General features: G+C 41.8%; 1 protein-coding gene across 4 annotated transcripts in view; it reads left to right on the forward strand.

The window, feature by feature from the left end:
* Positions 1-20,338, forward strand: part of LOC123516957 — a 74,795-nt gene that overhangs the window by 19,718 nt on the left and 34,739 nt on the right. For all 4 annotated transcript variants that reach the window (XM_045276749.1, XM_045276751.1, XM_045276750.1 and 1 more), the window contains exons 2-4: positions 3,003-3,229; positions 9,166-9,268; positions 16,159-16,253. In XM_045276749.1, coding sequence (XP_045132684.1) covers positions 3,003-3,229; positions 9,166-9,268; positions 16,159-16,253 — 425 coding nt within the window. The remainder of the gene's footprint in view (positions 1-3,002; positions 3,230-9,165; positions 9,269-16,158; positions 16,254-20,338) is intronic.

Genomic DNA, 20,338 nt, shown 5'->3' on the forward strand with positions numbered 1-20,338 from the left:
TCTAGTGATAACGAATAATTGACATCGCTGGATCTTTATTTAGAGATTTTGGACTATATTTTCAAGCGTTTTAGTGTCCTACCCTTTTAGCCCTTCAGTACCAGGACGTGTTTTCATGTTTATTCTGCTTACTATTTGGTGATTTTAAACAGCTTCAAAATCTTGTATAAGGATTAGAATAGTGAAGACTTCGGCCACCAATCTTCTGTCTTCCATAGATCCTTCCTAATGTAAATAAAATCATCTAATCATACATAACTGATTTCATATTAATTCTGCTTACTATTTGGTGATTTTAAACAGATTTAGAATCTTGTATAAGGATTAGAATAGTGAAGGCTTTGGCCATTAATCTTCTGACCTCCACAGACCCTTTCTTATGTAAAAAAAAATCCTCTAATCATACCTAAACTGATTTCATATTAATTCTGCTTACTATTTGGTAATTTTAAACAGCTTTAGAATCTTGTATAAGGATTAGAATAGTGAAGGCTTTGGCCATTAATCTTCTGACCTCCACAGACCCTTTCTTATGTAAAAAAAAAATCCTCTGATCATATCTAAACTGATTTCATATTAATTCTGCTTACTATTTGGTGATTTTAAAGAGCCTCAGAATCTTGTATAGGGATTAGAATAGTGAAGATTTCGGCCATCAATCTTCTGACTTCCATAGATCCTTCCTAATGTAAATAAAATCACCTAATCATGCCCAACCTTTAGAAAAAAAAGTGCGTCCCAGTACTGAAGAGGTTAACAAGATCAAGGGAAGTTCATGGGATCCTACAGCTATTCCCTGAAGTGTATAGCGATAATAAGAACTCTACGTCAGCAACAGAAAATAAAAGTATACATTAGAACGTTACTTATCATCTCTGTGGCCTTTGGAAATAGTTACGATAGAAGGTGCTGGGACGCATTTCTTATCTTGAGTCTTGGGTTCATATGATTACATTATTTTATTGACATTAGGAAGGGTCTATGGAGGTCAGAACATTAATCGCTAGAATCTTCACTATGTTAATCCTCACATAGATTTCTGAAGCTTTATGAAATCACCATATAGTAAGTAGGATAAATATGGAAACACATCCTGGTACTGAAGGGATTAAGAGCTGTGGAATTTTAAAAAGATAATTTCTAAGATTCCAGTGAAAACAAAGGCTCTACATCAGAGAGAGAGAGAGAGAGAGAGAGAGAGAGAGAGAGAGAGAGAGAGACTTTAGAAAACTAGTTATCATCTCTGTGGCCTTTGAAAACAGTCATTACGGGAGAACAAAGCGTTGAAGGATACGGTCCCGTGAGCTGCGAATGGTCGGGACCTTGTGATGCTGAATGTAAATTTAACCTTTGTTCTTTTTTTTTTTCTGGCGCTCTTGTCTCGGATTCCCACAGCGCATTACCCGTCTACACCTTCCTCTGTGCCCTGCGTCTTCTCTCTTACATCCCTCACCCGCATGGCTTCCCTCTATGCATCCGTAAACCTTTCCTTTGCTCTTCCTCTTCTCTCACTCTCTCCTCTTCATCCTGCCGGCGGGGTCCATTTCCACTAGTCTCCTTTTTCCTCCTCCTCTTCCTCCTCCCTACGTACTCTGCTCATCTCAGCTCTATACATGACCAAAATACGTAATTATTCTTTGTTGGTGGTGGTGTGTGTTGGTGTTCGTTGTTCTTGTTATTAGTTCTTGTTGTTCTTGTTCTTATCATCATCATCATCTTCATTGTCGTCATCATCATCATCAAGCAACCAGCCAGTGATCGTATATCCAGTAACGTGTTCATGGTGTGGGTGTTTATGTGTGTAATTGTGGGCGAGTGTATCCTCTAAGAGCCAAGTTTTAGTGAACGTTCGTACTTGCATGAAATAAAATGAAAATGTATGAAAATATAATAAGAAGAGTAGAAATGAAATACATAATGGAACAAAAATAATAGGTTGCGTGAATATGAATAAAAAGATTAAAACTACGTATGTAAACATTAATAATATGCGCGTTCGTACTTGCAGGAAGATGTGAATGAAATAAAATGAAATGCATGGAAATATAAAACAAAAATAGGAATGATACGTAATGAAAAAAAATAATAATAAGTAGAGTAAATTAAAAAAAGATTGAAACTACGTATGTGAAAATTAATAATATGCGCGTTCGTGTTTGCAGGAAGGTGTGAATGAAATACAATCAAATGCATGGAATGAAAAAGAAGTAGAAATAAAAATACATAATAAAAAAGAATAAAACAAAAGTAGGATAAAAAAAGATTTAAACTACGTATGGAAAAATTATTAATGAAAAACAAAATAGTAAAGATAAACGAAACTAAAATAAAAATAAAAGTTACTATTTTGTTGTTGCCGTGATACTTTTGTTGTTATTGTTATTAGTGGTAATCTCTCTCTCTCTCTCTCTCTCTCTCTCTCTCTCTCTCTCTCTCTCTCTCTCTGTGTGTGTGTGTGTGTGTGTGTGTGTGTGTGTGTGTGTGAGAGAGAGAGAGAGAGAGAGAGAGAGAGAGAGAGAGAGAGAGAGAGAGAGAGAGAGAGAGAGAGAGAGAGAGAGAGAGAGAGAGAGAGAGAGAATGTGTTTAGTGCATGTGGTGTGGGTGTGCGTGCGTGCGTGCGTGCTACGCTGCCGACGGTTAGGTAGGTGTGTACGTGTGCATGCGTTTCCAGAGCAACGTACACTTCATTTTTTTAAGTAACTCAAACTTGTGCCATTAATATTTCTCTTGTGCTTTGTGTTCCTGTGTAATGTTTGCCTGGTTCCAAAGTTTCCAGGGAATAATGTTTAGTGCTTCTGTATCATAACAATAGTCTCTACCCCCACCCTCTCTCTCTCTCTCTCTCTCTCTCTCTCTCTCTCTCTCTCTCTCTCAGGACGACGCCCGAGGAGGGACACTATTTAGTTTGTGAATAGATCTTACTCTGGGATGAGGAGGAGGAGGAGGAGGAGGAGTCCCCTTTATTTCTGCTCAGTGTAAGAGTATGGTTCTCTCGTTCCCAGAGTGCCTGTGCTGGGAGGACGCGTTTGGACGCCAGCACACCCATGTCAACAGACCCCACTTCGAGCCTCGCCGATTCCACCCACGCAACTCCTTCTCCTTAGCTTCCTCCCGCAGCTACGCGTCTGCCATCGACGATGAAATCCTGGAGGGTCGCAAGGTCTACAAGAATCCCAGGAATGCGCCCTCCGTCACCTGCCCGAGGGACGAGTCCGCCATTGAAAGAGCGGTGAGTGGGAGGAACAGAATGATTGCTATGTGGACACCCGCGCGATTGATTATTTCCAGCCCTTTGTTTATGGTCTCTTTATATTCTCGTTTGGTCCGTCAGCGTCTTGTGTCGACATGTTTGCATTTACTCGAGTTGCAGATGTTTTTCCTTACTCATTTACTCGGAGTATTGAGCAAGAGTAAATGAAGACCCCTCGCTGGGTGAAGACAGGGTGGTGGCGAGGCGGAAACACGCACACCTATATTTCGTGAGGCTCTGTCCTCACTCTCTACACTCCTCACTGCTCCCTCTCATTACGCTCACCTGTACCGCGAACCGGGTGGATCCGCGACGCTCCTACCTGGTTAAATTAGGACAAGAAAAAGAAGAAGAAGAAGAAGAAGACAAGAAAAAAAATGAGTAAACCCTTCCCGAGTCGATGGCCTTGAAACTTTGTTACTCTTGTTGTCTTTAACTCTTAACCTAGATTTCAGAAGTGTCTGACCGTGCGTGTGTGCGTGTCTATCTGTCCGTGGGTGCGTGTGTGCGCGTGTGTATGTGGTGGATGTGGGGTGCGTATGTGCGTGTGTGTAGGTGGATAGGTGGGCGGGCGTGCGTATTGCCGGCGCATGCCTCCACTTTTTGTCAAGTCTTTCATTAAACGTCTTCATAAATATGTTATTGCGTGCTCCAGTTGGGTGCAATTTCCCAAACAAATTGATGCTCGTTAAATCATCGAACAGAGAGAAGAAAAGAATCACATTGAGACTCATTACTGTGTGGCCTCGCTGCAACACTCGCCGACATGTGTGCAGCGAGGACCTAAATACATACATGAATCCAGAGCTGCAGGCAGTTAACGACCTGCGAACAGTAGGGATCAAAGTTCCACCCACTTAACACTAGAGTCTCTCCTTTAATAACAGAGTGAGTGGCCCTCCTGTGGCGCCCTCCTGTTGGGGTGGAGCGAAGCACGGGCGTTCAGACAAAGCACAAGACGAGAACTAAAGGATGTCTCAGAGTCTAGATGAAATACCTATTTTTAGAGTTGTGGGTTCACGATCGAAGGAATTACGCGTCTTACGGAACTACATTGAAAGGAATCGAGGCGCGCCGTGTGCTTCGTCATGGTGGCCTTAGTCAGAGAAAAATAGATGAATGAAAGAAAGAAAAAAGATTAAATAAAAGAGACAAAACTAAAGCTGGTATTTTGTTTGTGGTTTGTGTATTTGAGTCATGTTGGTGGCTGGAGGGCGGAGTGTTGTTGTTGTCGTTGTTATTGTTGTTTTTGTTGTTGTAGCAGTAGAAGCAGCAACAGTAGTAGTAGTAGTAGTAGTAGTAGTAGTAGTAGTAGTAGTAGTAGTAGTAGTAGTAGTAGTAGTAGTAGTAGTAGTAGTAGTAGTAGTAGTAGCAATAGTAGTGGCTGTTATTGTTGTTGTTGCTTATGTTGTTATTTCTGTTTTTCTTAATTTTCTCGTCTTCTACTACTGTTACTGATGTTTCTTCTTCTTCTTCTTCTTCTTCTTCTTCTTCTTCTTCTTCTTCTTCTTCTTCTTCTTCTTCTTCTTCTTCTTCTTCTTCTTCTTCTTCTTCTTCTTCTTCTTCTTCTTCTTCCTCCTCCTCCTCCTCCTCCTCCTCCTCCTCCTCCTCCTCCTCCTCCTCTTCTCGCAATGCCCACAGACACTGAGAGGGAACTTTAAGATGCAATGATGCTAAAAGTAAATAAAAGATGCTGTTTGGTGTGTGAATGCAACCGAGAAAGGAGTCGAGGCGTGAGGACAGCACCTACTCTTTCATCTCGCCCCTCTCAGCCTTCACCTCCTCCGACACGTCCTCGCCTATGGAAAAGAGAAGAGTTTGTGTAAAAATGAATATATCATCACAGTTATCACCATCCATACCTTGGCGTTGATATTTTCACTATTATTATGACTCGTTACTGAAAAGCACGTAAAGTTATTTGCGTTTTTCCTGTACTAAGAGAAGAATTGGTGTAGAAATTGTTGTTATGATAGTTATCGTCATCATTATCATCAAGATCAGTGTTCGCATCGTTGCGTTAACATTTCCAAACATTGTTATTATGAGTGTCGTTGCTGGAAACCCGGTCCGTTGTTTGCCTTTCCCTGTATTAAGAGGATTACCTGAGCTGTGTAGTTATCAGCTCCTACTCAGAGAGAAGAAAAAAGCAGGAAAAGCTAAACACCACCAAAAATACTGACGGTAAAAGCTTTCCTCCAAATTTGCTGCTCCATGGAAACGATGGTAATGCGACCAGTGACCCGCGGCCGGAACCAGGAAAGACTCCCGGCACTTGACCCGCCGCGGCAAAAACACCACAGCCCAGTGATGCGCGAATGCTTAAATGCGTTGAATGGAGCGTTTTACGAGATTAATGAGGTTTAGGGTGTTGTGTGGGGGCGGGAAGCCAGCCAGGCCAGCCGTTCCCAGGGTGACTGTTCACTGTTCACCGCCAGAGCCTGTATGTGCGTGTGCTGTGGTTCCTACCTCCAACCCGCGGCTCAGCATTCAGGTCATGTTTTGGTTTATGGATGAGGATGAGAGGTGGAAATAGGTATACATATGTTTCTTACCACCACTGCCCACGTGTAGGCCTGACGGGAGCTTGAAACTTGCTTTATTTCATGTTTTAGTGTGTTTATGTTCAGTTCAATTCAGTTCAATTGATGGTCGGATCTTTACAACGGCACTCCCTTATGCGTTTCTCGGTTTCCCGGTCTGGTTCTTTTTCTTTCAATCTAGTTTTCTTCATCTTTCTTTCTCTTTTATTCTCTGATTTTCCAGTAATTTTTCAAGGTTCTTCTCGTTTTTTCTACATTTACATTGTCAAAATAAGAATCTTCCCCACTACTGCATCTTCCTTTTCTTCATACGGCTGTTGTACTTGTCCGTGAGTTTATAGAATTGATCTCATGTCGTGTGTGTGTGTGTGTGTGTGTGTGTGTGTGTGTGTGTCGGGATGTCTGTTTAGTATGCAGGATCTGAGTCAAGCTCGTACGTTGTCTCCTTGTCTACCTTTTTTTTATCAGACTTCCACACACACACACACACTCGGGGTTCTCGCGCACTCCACCCTCGCATCCAACCCATTCCAAACATCAATACTTCGGAGGATAAGATTCTTGCCATTGTTTAAGCCTCTAATATCTTTTCTAGCTGGGACTCGTGACCTCTTGTTCTTCCATCATCTCTTATCGGAAGTCTCTCTCTCTCTCTCTCTCTCTCTCTCTCTCTCTCTCTCTCTCTCTCATTTTCTCGGCCCGTCAATGAAATAACCTCTTTTTTCTTCATTTTCTTTCTTCTTTCCCTGTTAATTTCACTCAATTCATTCGTTTTTTGGGGGAGCTTTCGTAAACTTTGCATTAGTACACTTGGAACTCTTTGTCCTATCTAGCTTCCTATTTATCTTACGTACTTTCAATATAGGGACGGAATCAGTGCTATAATTCAGGCCTCGGTACTCATTCATGTATGCAGTTCTCTTCAATATTCCCTCGTCTATAATCATGAGCCCCTGTCATATTCATCAGCACTGTCTTTTTTTTTTCAAGTGGTCACATTAAGTAGTATGTTATGCTCGTTTGTGGTGACATGACGTGTGTGTGTGTGTGTGTGTGTGTGTGTGTGTGTGTGTGTGTGTGTGTGTGTGTGTGCCTGAAGACTTATTGCAGTACCTGATAATTAGAGACAAATAAACACCTTCTAAGAATTGCCAAGTAACTCACGTGACGTAGTGAATGTTTTTGCCATAGTGGTAGTAGTAGTGATAGTAGTAGTAGTAGTAGTAGTAGTAGTAGTAGTAGTAGTAGTAGTAGTAGTGGTAGTAGTAGTAGTAGTAGTAGTAGTAGTAGTAGTAGTAGTAGTAGTAGTAGTAGTAGTAGTAGTAATAGAAGTAGTAATTGTTTTGTTGTTGTTGTTGTTGTTGCTGTTGTTGTTGCATTTATTATTGTTGCTGCTTATACGCTAATGAGTGTGTGTGTGTGTGTGTGTGTGTGTGTGTGTGTGTGTGATGACTGAAAGAAAACAAAAGCAGAATGAAACCACACACACACACACACACACACACACACACACACACACACACACACACACACACACGCAGGGATCTTGAATGGAAAGGAAGGCGGACCTGGTGGTGGGAAAACCTAGCCGCTATGTACAATACCACCACGCGTGTTATACTTACTGGTAGATCCGGGTTGGCATAGAGTGAGGAGAGAGTTTGGCTTTATTAGTGAGCGTGTGAGGTTTACGAGGAGTGTGGTGGAATTGTAATTTCTACTGAATGATGGTAATGGTAATGGTGGTGGTGGTGGTGGTGGTGAGGCTAACGATAATGAGGCTAATGACGATGACGTGGCTAGGATTAACATTATTGACGGTAGGTGCTGGTGGTGGTGGTGGTGGTGGTGATGGAGAGGGAATGGGGTCAGTGGGTGGTTGGTTGAGGTGACAAGAGGTGTAGTGGGTGTTGGTGATCGCATGTCCAGTTCACATACTGACTCACCAAGATAATTATACAGCGGTGGCGCCTCTCGTAACAACCATCACACAATGACTGTACCCGACCGCTCACTGCCACCACCACCACCACCACTATTCCCTCTCTCAGTCTCCTCCTACTACCACTCCCCTGTCAACCACCACCTCCACCACCACGCCCTCCATCCACACAGACACAAACACCCACACACACACACACATTAAACACACGTATCAGGTTCTTTGCTAAACTTCATTTTTACTTTCACTTACTTTATTCTCGTACTACTACTACTACTACTACTACTACTACTACTACTACTACTACTACTACTACTACTACTACTACTACTACTACTACTACTACTACTACTACTACTACTACCACTACTACCACCACCACTACTACTACCACCACTGCTCCTGCTACTACACTACTACTACCACTACTACTACTACTACTACTACTACTACTACTACTACTACTACTACTACTTCCACTATTACTACTACTACTACTACTGGAGCAAATATGAAGGATAATAACAAGAGGCAGCGTCACTATCTACAAAGGCACCTCCAGCGTCACGAACACACTGCCGAGTTCCCACCACCACCACCACCACCACCACCACCACCACCACCACTTTAATCACTGCCACTTCTACCACTTACGCTCGTTACAACTACTCGCAAAAGACAAGGCCGCTTCATTCCTTTTTCACGCCACAAAATGCTGAGACGTAGAAGTTTGCAACCACGGCCACTAATGCCTAAACTACTGACACTACTATTGTTGCTCTTACACTACTACTACTACTACTACTACTACTACTACTACTGCTACTGCTGCTGCTACTGCTACCACCACTACTGCCACCACCACTGCCATTACCACTGCTGCTGCTGCTGCTGCTACTGCCACCACCACTACTACCACCACTACTACTACTACTACTGCTACTACTACCACTGCTACTACTACTACTGCTACTACTGCTACTGCTGCTGCTACTGCTGCTGCTGCCACCACTACACCACCACCACCACCACTGCTACTACTGCCACCACTACTACTACTACTACTACTACTACTACTACTACTACTACTACTACTACTACTATAACCTTAGCAATTATCACCAGTTTCTCATACCACAAAATATAAAAAAAAAGAAGGAAGTAGATAAAAAGTCAAACCACCACCACCACCACTACCACCACCACTACTACTATCACCACCACTACCACCACCACTACTACTATCCACCACCACCACCACAACTACTACTAAAACAACGCCAACAACAATAGCGATAGAGATGACAACCTTCCTATCCTTGTGTGTGTGTGTGTGTGTGTGTGTGTGTGTGTAAGAGTTCCCGTTTCCTTGTCGCCCTTACCGAAGCCGCCTTTATGTCGCCGCCTCGTCTCCTTCTCCTTCTTTCCAGGGGCGCGAGTGTTTACGAAGGTGTAACGGAGATGGAGACTGTCTGAGCCGGAGGAAGATCTGTATGTGTGACGGCATCTGCGGCCTTTCTTGTGTCAACCCAGGTAAGAGTGTGTCCCGCACCCCACCACCCCTGGAGAAAACCTAGTTACTTAACCTGCCGTCTTTCCCTCCTCTCGCATCACTTCCCTTCCTCCTCTCTCCTTTTTCCATCTCGCTAACCTCTTTATTTTATTTTTTTAGCTTTTTTTTCTTCGAGTTGCTGTTTTTTTTTTTTTTCCTTCAGTTGTTCCCTTGCTTCGTTTCCACTTGTTGTTTTAGCTTTTTTTTTTTTCTCTCTCTCGTTTCGTTTCTTTTCTTTGTTTTTGTTTGGTTCCCCTTTCCTTCTTGCCATTTATCATGTTTCCTCTATCAACGTTCATTCAAATAGCTCTTTTTCTCTTTTTTTTTCTCTTATTCTCTTGTCTGGGTTCTCTCTCTCTCTCTCTCTCTCTCTCTCTCTCTCTCTCTCTCTCTCTCTCTCTCGTTCCAATACTTTTTTTCACACTTCTCTCTCTTTCTAATTTTTTTTCCTCTCCTGTCATCTTTCTAGTTTCCTTTCATGTTTCCTTTTCTTTCCTCTTGTCCTCACGCCGCCTCTCCATCGTCTCCTCCTCCTCCTCCTCCTCCTCCTCCTCCTCCTTGACCTCGCCCTTTATTTCCTCTCCCCCTTCGCTCACTCTTTTAATTTCTTCCAATCTTCACCTGTCTTTTCCTTCGTTATCTGTTATTCCTCGTATTCTTTTCTTTTTTTCATCTCCATCTCCTCTCTTCCTCATTCATCTGCTACTCTCTTCTTTTATCTTTCTTTTATCTTGTCCATTTTTCGCTTTCATGCTTCATCTCCTTTATTCTTCTTTACTTTTTACTCGTTTTGTTTTTTCTGTCATCCTCTTTTTCATTTCCTTTCGTGTGTTTGCTATTCAATGTATTCTTTTTTTCCTTTACCTCTTGCTTCGTGTTTTATTTGTTCTTTTTTGTCTTTATTTTTTTTTTCTATCTCGTCTTACTTACTTTGTTTCTTCCTCAAATTTATTCATTTCTTTTTTCTTTTCTTCCTTTGTTCTTCTGTCGCTATTTTTTTCTTTTCCATTTTTCATGTCTAATTAATTATCTACATTTCCTTTTTATTTCCTCTTTTTTTATTGTTTGTCTTGATTTCTCTGCCACGCCTTCTTTCCCTTCTCTACCTCGCCTTCCCATCATCATTACTTCTCTCTTCTATCTTCTCATTGGCTATTTTCACCTCCTATTCTTCTTCTTTTGTTTTATCTGTTCTTTTGTCTTTATTTTTTTTCTATTTCATCTTGCATTGTTTCTTCCTCAAATTTGTTCATTCGTTTTTCTTTTCTTCTTTTGTTCATCTGTTGCTGTTTTTCTTTTCCATTTTTCATGTCTAACTAATAATCTACATCTTTATCTTCCTTTTCTTCTTTTTTTGTCTTGATTTCTCTGCCACGCCTTCTTCCCATCACTCATTATTTCTCCCTTCTATTTTCTCATCGATTGTTTTTCACCTCCTATTCTTCTTCTTTCATTTTTTTCCCTCCCTTTTTTGCCTCTTACCTCATATAATTTTTCTTCCTTGGCCTTCATTTCTATCACGCCCCCCATTCATTATCTTTCCTTCCCCATCCGCTCAAATGCTCAAACGCTCCATTTTCTTTGTTTTTCTCTGCTACTACGTTTTCTTTGTTATTTGTGCTAATCCATATGTCTTTTTTTCTTGCCTCCTCCTTACCTTGTCTTCCCTATTCATGTTCTTTTACTTCTTTTGCTTCTAGTTATTTATACTCTCTCTTTTCTTCTCTTTTCCTGTCATGGTGTCTTTATTTTCTTCATTTGCACAAGTCCTTAATTTTCTTTACGTCATTTGTTTTGTCTTGTCTTGTTTTGTATTGATCTAAGTTGCTTTATTCGTGTTTTTTATCACTTTTTTTCCTTCTAGTTATACATATCTTCTCTTTTTTCTTGTTTTCCTGCCTTGATGTCTTTCTTTTCCTTTTCATTTGTGTTTTTTCCTTACGTCATTTCTTTTGTCTTGTCTTTCGTATTCATCTAAGTTGCTTTAATCATGTTCTTTAGTTATTCTCCCTCTTTTCTCCTCTTTTCCTGTCATGGCGTCCTTCTTTTCTCCATTTGTACAAGTCCATATATATTTCTTTCCTTACGTCATTTCTTTTGTCTTGTCTTTTGTATTCATCAGCGTTACTTTATTCATGTTACTGTTTTCCTTTCCACTCTTTTCTCCTCTTTTCCTGTCATAGCGTCCTTCTTTTCTCCATTTGTACAAGTCCATATATATTTCTTTCCTTACGTCATTTCTTTTGTCCTGTCTTTTGTATTCATCAGCGTTATTTGTTCGTGCCATCCGTTCATACGCTCCTTTTCTCCTGCTGTTCCCGGCCCATCTTCCTCTTATCCTCCTACTCGTCTCGCTTTTGTTCCAGCTTCCTATTCTCCAGCACTCATTCTCTCACCTTGTGGCTACTAAAGCTCTATTTTTTTCCCCAGGCAATGAGTTTCCTTTCCTCGTACATCCCTTTTGTCTTTCCTTTTTTTTTTCCCTTGGTCGATTCTTTATTTAGTTCAATTTTCTCATTTTTTACCTCAGTTTCTTTTTTTTCTCCTTTCCCTTTGCTTGTTGTTCCTCCCCCGCGCGCTTTCATTGTTCTTTTATCATCTTTCTTTTCTCTCTTTCACTCTCGTTTTCTCTTCTTGCACCTCAATTGAGTTCTCTGGGTCGTGCGTTATGTTGCTCTGTTTGACCTCCTTTGGACCCTCCGTTCCAAGCTTACTCCTCCACACCTCCTCCTCTTCTTCCTCCTCGTCCTCCTCCTCCTCCTCCTCCTCCTCCTTCCTCCATCATTCTCCCCGGTACATGCCAGCGCCACAACCAACACCGAAACCTGCTCTTTCTTCTCTCTCTCTCTCTCTCTATTCCTCGGTGTTTTTTCCGCCGTTCCCTTCCTTGCACTAGCCGAGGAGGTGTGTGGCGGGCAACAGTCTGGCTGACAAGGTTACGTAGCTATCAGGGAAAGGGTGTCGTGTTACTGCTCCTCCTCTTACCTCTCCTATAGTTATAGTCTTTGTGTGTTACTTGAGCGCTACCACCATTGCCTCTACCTTGTCTACCTTCCACTCCTTGTCTTTCTCCTTTTTTTCCCCTGTCTCTTCACCTCTTTGTGTTGTCTCAGGAGTCCTCTTGTTTCTGTTCTACTCTCCTTTCTTTGGCCTCTCCCACTCGTCCTGCTCCATCTACGAATGCTTTAGATAATGTACCGGAGCTTATCTCATATTGTCTCCCCCTCTGAGGCCTAGAGAGGTAATCTGTTGTTCTTTCCTTGTAGCGTCTGTGTGTATGTGCGTGTGTGTGTGTGTGTGTGTGTGTGTGTGTGTGTGTTGTTCTTGTTGTTGTTGTTGTTGGTGTTTGCTTTTTGCTCTCGTTGTATATTCTAGTTCTTTTTTTTTTTTGTCTTCTCTTTTTTCTTCCTCTTCTTTCTTTTCCTCCTCCTCCTCCTCCTCCTCCTCCTCCTCCTCCTCCTCCTCCTCCTCCTCCTCCTCCTCCTCCTTTCCTCATGATGCATTTATACTTTTACGTTGCCTCACTTCCTCCCTTTACTGCCTCAAGTTTCTCAATCTCTGTTCCTAAGTTTTTCTGTTTTTTTTTTTTCATGCATGCTTTCTTCCTTCGTTTTACTTTGTGCTCTCTCTCTCTCTCTCTCTCTCTCTCTCTCTCTCTCTCTCTCTCTCTCTCTCTCAGCAGCAGACCTGTTGACACTTACGAGGATGTTTGTCTAAAGCTACACTATCTAATCTAAAGTAAGAGATGTAGACCAGCTGCTTCTCTCTCTCTCTCTCTCTCTCTCTCTCTCTCTCTCTCTCTCTCTCTCTCTCTCTCTCTCTCTCTCTCTCTCTCTCTCTCTCTCTCTCTCTCTCTCTCTCTCTCTCTCTCTCTCATCTCTCTTCATTACCTTTTACCTTTCCTTACCTTCCGATTTTTTTTTACCTCCTCTTCTTCCTTCTCCTCTTCCTCCTCCTCAGCCTCATCCTCCTTCTCTTGGTGCAGCTGCTCTCTCTCTCTCTCTCTCTCTCTCTCTCTCTCTCTCTCTCTCTCTCTCTCTCTCTCGCCGCCCTTCAGTAGTGTTCCGGCGGCTGTGTAACTGGGCAACACATTTCATTACTCGTGCCGGCGATGCAGAGCCGCGGGCCACCCTCATCCGGGCCGCTACCACCACCACCACCGCCACCGCCACCGCCGCCTCTGCTGTCTGTCCGTTCTCTCCCTCTCTTTCTCCTCTGTTATTGTGTTGCTGCAGCCTTCTCGCCCCAGGGTCTGAGAGAGAGAGAGAGAGAGAGAGGGTTGTGGTAGTGTGGAGGATAGTAGCAGTTAAAAATTCGATGTATTGAGAAGGAGAAGTAAAAAATTGGTGAAGGAAAAATAAAGGAAAGAACATAGAGAGAGAGAGAGAGAGAGAGAGAGAGAGAGAGAGAGAACTGGAGAGAGAAGCAGAGAGACACAAGGAGAGAGGGAACAAGGATGAGAGAGAGAGAGAGAGAGAGAGAGAGAGAGAGAGAGAGAGAGAGAGAAATCGGGGGGAGAAGACGAGGTAAACATAACTGGTAGGTGTAATCTGTCAGTGTGTCACCAGGATGTACACGTTGGCTCTGATATCCACACAGACAAACAGACACGGTTCTTTTTCCCTCTGTCCTTTCTTTCCCTCTTCCCATACACAACACATTAAACCTCTGTGTCACCCTCCCTTTCCCTCCTCTCTCTCTTTTCCCGTCTCTGCCCACCCAGCTTAGCATCCCCTCTCCCTCTCTCTTTCCCTCTCTCAGCTTCATCCCGCAGAACCAGTATCCCTCAGCATCTAAGTCTTTTTTTCCGCATCGTCACCCGCGCTCTTCACATCTTAAGTCAAAGCGAAGGGGAGAGAGAGAGAGAGAGAGAAGGACGGTGGTGAGGGAAGCAGAGAGAGAGAGAGAGAGAAAGAGGGAAAGAGGGAATGAGAGAGGAAGATAGGAAGAGGGAGGGAGAGAAAGAGAGATGTTCGAGTGTCACGTCTTGGTTTCTTGTCAGACAGTTAGGTGACGGTAGCATTGGAACACATATGGTCTTGTCTTGTCTTGCGTTGCCTTGCCTTGCGTTGCCTTGCCTTCTCCTCCCTTGTCTTTTCTTGTCGTAGTATCGCCGCCTCATCAGACAGAGCAAGTTAAGGAGGATGATAAAAAGGAAATGGAGAAGAGCGGCAAGGTGGTGGTGATGGTGGTGGTGATAGTGGTGGTGTTGGTGGTGGTGGTGATAGTGGTGGAGCAAGAGGTGTGGTGGTGATAGTTTTTTTTTTTTTTTTTTTACATTACAAGGGCACTGGCCAAGGGCAAACAAAGTGTTGGAAAAAAAAAATCCCGCTGGTTGCCAGGCCCTGTTAAGAGGAAAGTAGAAAGAGAAAAAACAAAAAAATCTAAAAGGAGGGTCCAGTTAACGTAAGAGGTGTCTTGACACTCCTCTTTTGAAAGAGTTTAAGTCATAGGCAGGTGGAAATACAGACACAGGTAGAGAGTTCCAGAGTTTACCAGTGTAGGGAATGAAGGAGTGAAGATACTGGTTAACTCTTGCATTAGGAAGATGGACAGAATAGGGATGAGAAGAAGTAGAGAGTCTTGTGCAGCGAGGCCGCAGGAGGGGGGAAGGCATGCAGTTAGCAAGTTCAGAAGAGCAGACAGCATGAAAACAGCGGTAGAAGACAGATAAAGATGCAACATTGCGGCGGTGACTTAAAGAATCAAGACAGTCAGTTAGAGGAGAAGAGTTGATAAGACGAAAAGCTTTAGATTCCACCTTGTTTAGTAAAGCTGTGTGTGGATCCCCAGACATGAGAGCCATACTCCATACACGGGCGGATAAGGCCCTTGTACAGAGCAAGCAGCTGGGAGGGAGAGAAAATGGACGAAGACGCCATAGGACACCTAACTTCTTGGAAGCTGATTTAGCAAGAGTAGAGATGTGAAATTTCCAGTTTAGATTTTTAGTGAAGGATAGACCGAGTGTGTTTAATGTAGAGGAGAGGGAAGTTGAGTGTTATTGAAGAAGAGAGGATAGTTGTCTGGAAGGTTATGTCGAGTAGATAGTTGTAGAAATTGAGTTTTTGAGGCATTGAACAAAACCAAGTTTTCTCTGCCCCAATCAGAAACAAGTGAAAGATCAGAAGTTAGGCGTCCTATAGCATCTCGCCTTGAGTCATTTAATTGTTGTTGGGTTGGGCGTCTGTTGAACGCTGTTGAATAATGCAGGGTGGTATCATCAGCATAGGAGTGGATAGGGCATTGAGTCAGATTTAGGAGATCATTGATGAATAATAGAAAGAGAGTGGGTGATAGGACAGAACCCTGTGGAACACAGGGTTCAGTGTTTGGGTGACTGTTTCTCCTTGTGCTGATTTGAGTGTTTGTCATTGTGTGTGTGTGTGTGTGTGTGTGTGTGTGTGTGTGTGTGTGTGTGTGTGTGTTTTATCGTGCAAGAATTCAAGAACGTCTCTCTCTCTCTCTCTCTCTCTCTCTCTCTCTCTCTCTCTCTCTCTCTCTCTCTCTCTCTCTCTCTCTCTCTCTCTCTCTCTCTCTCTCTCTCTCTCTCTCTCTCTCTCTCTCTCTCTCTCTCTCTCTCTCTTCCATGCCTTTCGTTTTCTGCATATTGCCTTTTCCTCTTTGCTTCTTCCTGTATTTCTTTTTTTGTATGATTCTTCTTTCTTTTCTTTTTTCTCTTTTTCTCTTTTTCTTTCTATTTCACTCTTCAATTGTTCCCTTCCATGTTCTTTGTTTGTTTGTGCGTTTGTCTGTATCCACGTATGCTGTCTATTTATTCATATATTTTTCTCTTGTTTTCTTTTTTCTTCTCGTACACTCTCTCTCTCTCTCTCTCTCTCTCTCTCTCTCTCTCTCTCCACACACACAGAAAAGGAGTGTGGTGACCTGGAGAATCCGCTCTTCGGCTTCGTAGAGTTTACGGGGCGGCGCGTCGGTTCCTTAGCTACCTACAAGTGCCAGCAGGTATGTACGCAACACACACACACACACACACACACACACACACACACACACACACACACACACACACACACACACACACACACACACAGAGACGATGTTCAAAGGTGTGTGAAAGGAAGAAAGGGAGAGAAAGTGTATGAAGATATGAAGAGTGTGTGGGAACGAGGAACTACAATGTTAACCACCCTCAGTACCATGACACGTTTCCATATTCATTCTGGTTACTATTTGGTGGTTTTATACAGCTTCAGAAACTCATGTGGAGGATTGATATAGTGAAGGCTGTGGTCATTAATCTTCTGACCTTCATGGAGCCTTCTTATTGTCAGTAAAATGGTCTAATCGTACACAATTTTCAAGGTAAAACATGTGTTCCAGTACTGAAGTGGTTAAGAGGACGCACGTAACAAGAAACTCAACTGAACAAGGAGAGATACTAAGCATGCAGTTTCTAGCATAGAATTTCTAGAATCGAGTGATAGGTAGGAAGAATGCATTGCCAGAGGAAGTATATGTGTGTGTGTGTGTGTGTGTGTGTGTGTGTGTGTGTGTGTGTGTGTGTGTGTGTGTGTGTGTGTGTGTGTGTGTGTGTGTGTGTGTGTGTGTGTGTGTGTGTGTGTGTGTAAGTCGGTGTGCAAATAGTGTACTGATATTGAAATAAAACTATGATATTTATGAAGATATAAGTGGGAGTGTAATGAATTTGCCTTATATATGAAGATGCAAATAAGGTAATAAAAATAGTAAATGGAAGATATAGTGAATGGAGGTAAAGAAAACAAGATTCTCAATCCCTTTAGTACAAGGACGCGTTTCCATATTCATTCTGCTTCCCATGTGGTGATTTTATGCAACTTCAGACACTCATGAGGGTGAATGAAATAGTGATGACGCTGGCCATTAATCTTCTGACCTTCATAATACCTTTCTAATGTCAATACAAATAGTCTTATCATGCTCATATCTCAAGGTAAAAATGTATCCCAGTATTGAAGGGGTTAAAAGCAGCGATTAAGTCGGGCAAAATGTATCAGATTTGTATTTGCAAAAGTTGTATTTGAAAGAGTGGGCAGAAATGAAATGATAGATGGCCTGAGTAGACTCGATGATTAGGTTGTTATTTCAAAGTCAATATCGAGAATAAGGAGGAAATTATAATGCAAGTTTATAGCTAAAGATGGTAGATGAACATAACCAGGTATTATTATTGCCATTGTTATTTTACGTAAGAAAATTCAGCGCAAGGACAACTTAACCTATCAAAAAAAGTTCCCATTAACCCCTTCAATAATGGGGCACATTTTAACCTTGAGATTTATGTACGATTAGACCATTTTGTTGACATTAGGAAGGGTCTATGGGGGTCAGAAGATTAATTTCCACAGTCTTTACTAATTTAATCCTCTACATGAGTTTCTGAAGCTGTATAAAATCACTGAATAGTAAGCAGTATGAATATGTAAAAGAGTCTTACTACTGAAGGGCTTAAAGGTGTCAGTCACATCAGGAGACAATTCGAAAGCAAGTCACGTGTTTTTGCAGATGCTCTTACGTTCTCAAGTTCTTAAGCTCTTACTTGTACCATCTTACTTCAAAATTGATGAAGTTGTAGTTCACATGATATTTTGGACAAAGATCAGTATTTCATCTTTGGATTTTTTGATATTTGTGAACTTCCTCCTCCAGTCTCGTGCCTAACTCCTCTTTTCTTTTTCATGTTATGGCCTATAGCGCCTGTAGGTATATCTTGAAGTGCTGTCCAGCTTCCACCTATTAGCGGCGCAGGCAATTTTATCTATAGTGGTAGCCATATTAGGGCCCATATCACCACCCAAGCGCATCTTTGGTAAAAGGCAACTACACCTCCACGTAGAACCTGGGTGTATCATGGTGACATTTAGGTAACTTTAAACCACTCGACAAATGAAGTTTCAAGACCGCACGTGGTGGGATTCGAACCTACTCATGGACGTCTGCCTAATCCCACGCTCGTCACCTTATCCACTTCGCCACTGTCTCCCCATTGGTCAGGGAAGCTGTCTATCTAAAATAGTTAACCCTTTCAGTACTGGGTCATATTTTTACCATAAGTTTTAGGTGTGATTAGACTATTCTATTTTCATTAGACAGGATCTATGGAGGGCAGAAGATTAATGGTCAGTCTTCACTGTTTTAATCCCTACATAAGTTTCTGAAGCTGTATGAAATCGCCAAATAGTAAGCAGAATGAATATGGAAACGTGTCATAGTAGCAAAGTAATCTATTTGTCGAGGTTCTCACAAAGGCCGGCAGGAAACAAGGAAAGCTACAGGAAGTCGTCAGGCCTACACGTCTTTGTCCGTGCATAAACCGTGCCTATCTAATCCCACCTGTTTTCCTCATCCATAAATTCATCTCATCTTCTCTTAGAGCCGCTAGCTAATGACTCGGCACTAACAGACTGATTAACGAGTCTGTTCCATTCATCTACCACTCTATTTTTGAGAACCAATTCCCACCTGTCATTTTCATGCCTAACTTTATCAAGCTTGAACCAACTATTTCTTGAGTTATCCTTATTTTAAATTGTTTAGCAAATGAAAGTAGAGAGTTTCATTTAGTAGAATGATAAGATATGCTGTAAATTTAGTAAGATTGGATTGATAGAAAAAAAAAAAACTTTGCTATGTTTTCTATTGTCAAATCATGTTCTTAAACCCCTTCAGTACTGGAACACATTTTTCACCTTGATATTTGTGTACGATTAGACCATTTTACTGACATTAGAAGGGTCTATGGAGGTTAAAAGATTAATGGCCAGAGCCTTCACTATTTTAATCCCCCCACATGAGTTTCTGAAGCTGTATAAAACCACCAAATTGTAACCAGAATAAATACATATTAAAACACATTATGATACTGAAGGAGTTAAGAGACCATGGTGACCTTGCTTATGCCACCTTTGTTATTTAGGCAAAGTTTTAAGGGTCAGTAATAAGGATAGGGCATGTTTTAATATTGTTATTATCATTACTATTATTATTATTATTATTATTATTATTATTATTATTATTATTATTATGTAAGAGAGAATGACTGACCAAGGGCAACACAAATATAAAGGAAAAAAGGCCCTCTCGGTTGCCAGTCTCCTTGTTTGAATCTCCGTTTAATTTATAGATATGAAACTTACTTTGTACCTATTTTGTGACGTCTCTCCTTGAGGTAGCTAGGCAAACTGTTCATTTTGTCATTATTCCCAGTTGACGGAATCCGATTTTTTAATACCTATAAACAATGACAAGATGGAGTACAATATTAATTACATTTTCAAATTGTCATGGTTCATAAAATAAGTACTGCAATAAAAGTTGACTGTCTGATGGTAGCTCTCTCTCTCTCTCTCTCTCTCTCTCTCTCTCTCTCTCTCTTTCCTTTACTCTTCTTTCTATCTCTTTCTCTCTTTCATTTCTCATTCTTGTTTCTTCCTTCACTCTTCCTCTTCCCTTTACTCTTCATTTGATCCTCTTCTCCCTAACTCCATCTTCCTTTTTTTCCTGACTTTATTTCTTTCATTCTTCATTCTTCCTTCATTTCACCTTCCCTTTCTCATCATTCTTTCCACTATCGTTTTGCTCCTTTCTAATATCTCTCTTCCTGATTCTGCCTTCTTTTCTCATTACGTCCACCTCCCATCTCTCTCTCTCTCTCTCTCTCTCTCTCTCTCTCTCTCTCTCTCTCTCTCTCAACCGTGCTTATTGTTTGTCCATGTACTCTCTCCATTAATAGTTCGCGTATATTTGGCTTTCACGCGGTATACTGTTTGGTAATAAGTTTCCAAACATTTGCCTCTGATAAAGTAATTATGGTAGCTGTCAGCATTTTAAATTTGTGAAAGTGTAGCTAGCGAGTACTGTAGCGCGTGGCTGTGGTGGTGGTGGTGGTGGTGGTGGTGATAGTGGTGATGATAGTAAAGGAAGACTGGCTGTGTGGTGTTGTCGGGATGTGGCTGATGGTGACTGGTGGTTGTGGTGGTGAGAATGGTGTCAGTGGTGATGACACGAGAGGAGTAAATGGTGATGGTGTTTTAGTGGTGATAGTAGTG

The sequence above is a fragment of the Portunus trituberculatus genome, chromosome 41, assembly GCF_017591435.1.
Source record: "Portunus trituberculatus isolate SZX2019 chromosome 41, ASM1759143v1, whole genome shotgun sequence".
Lineage (NCBI taxonomy): Eukaryota > Metazoa > Arthropoda > Malacostraca > Decapoda > Portunidae > Portunus > Portunus trituberculatus.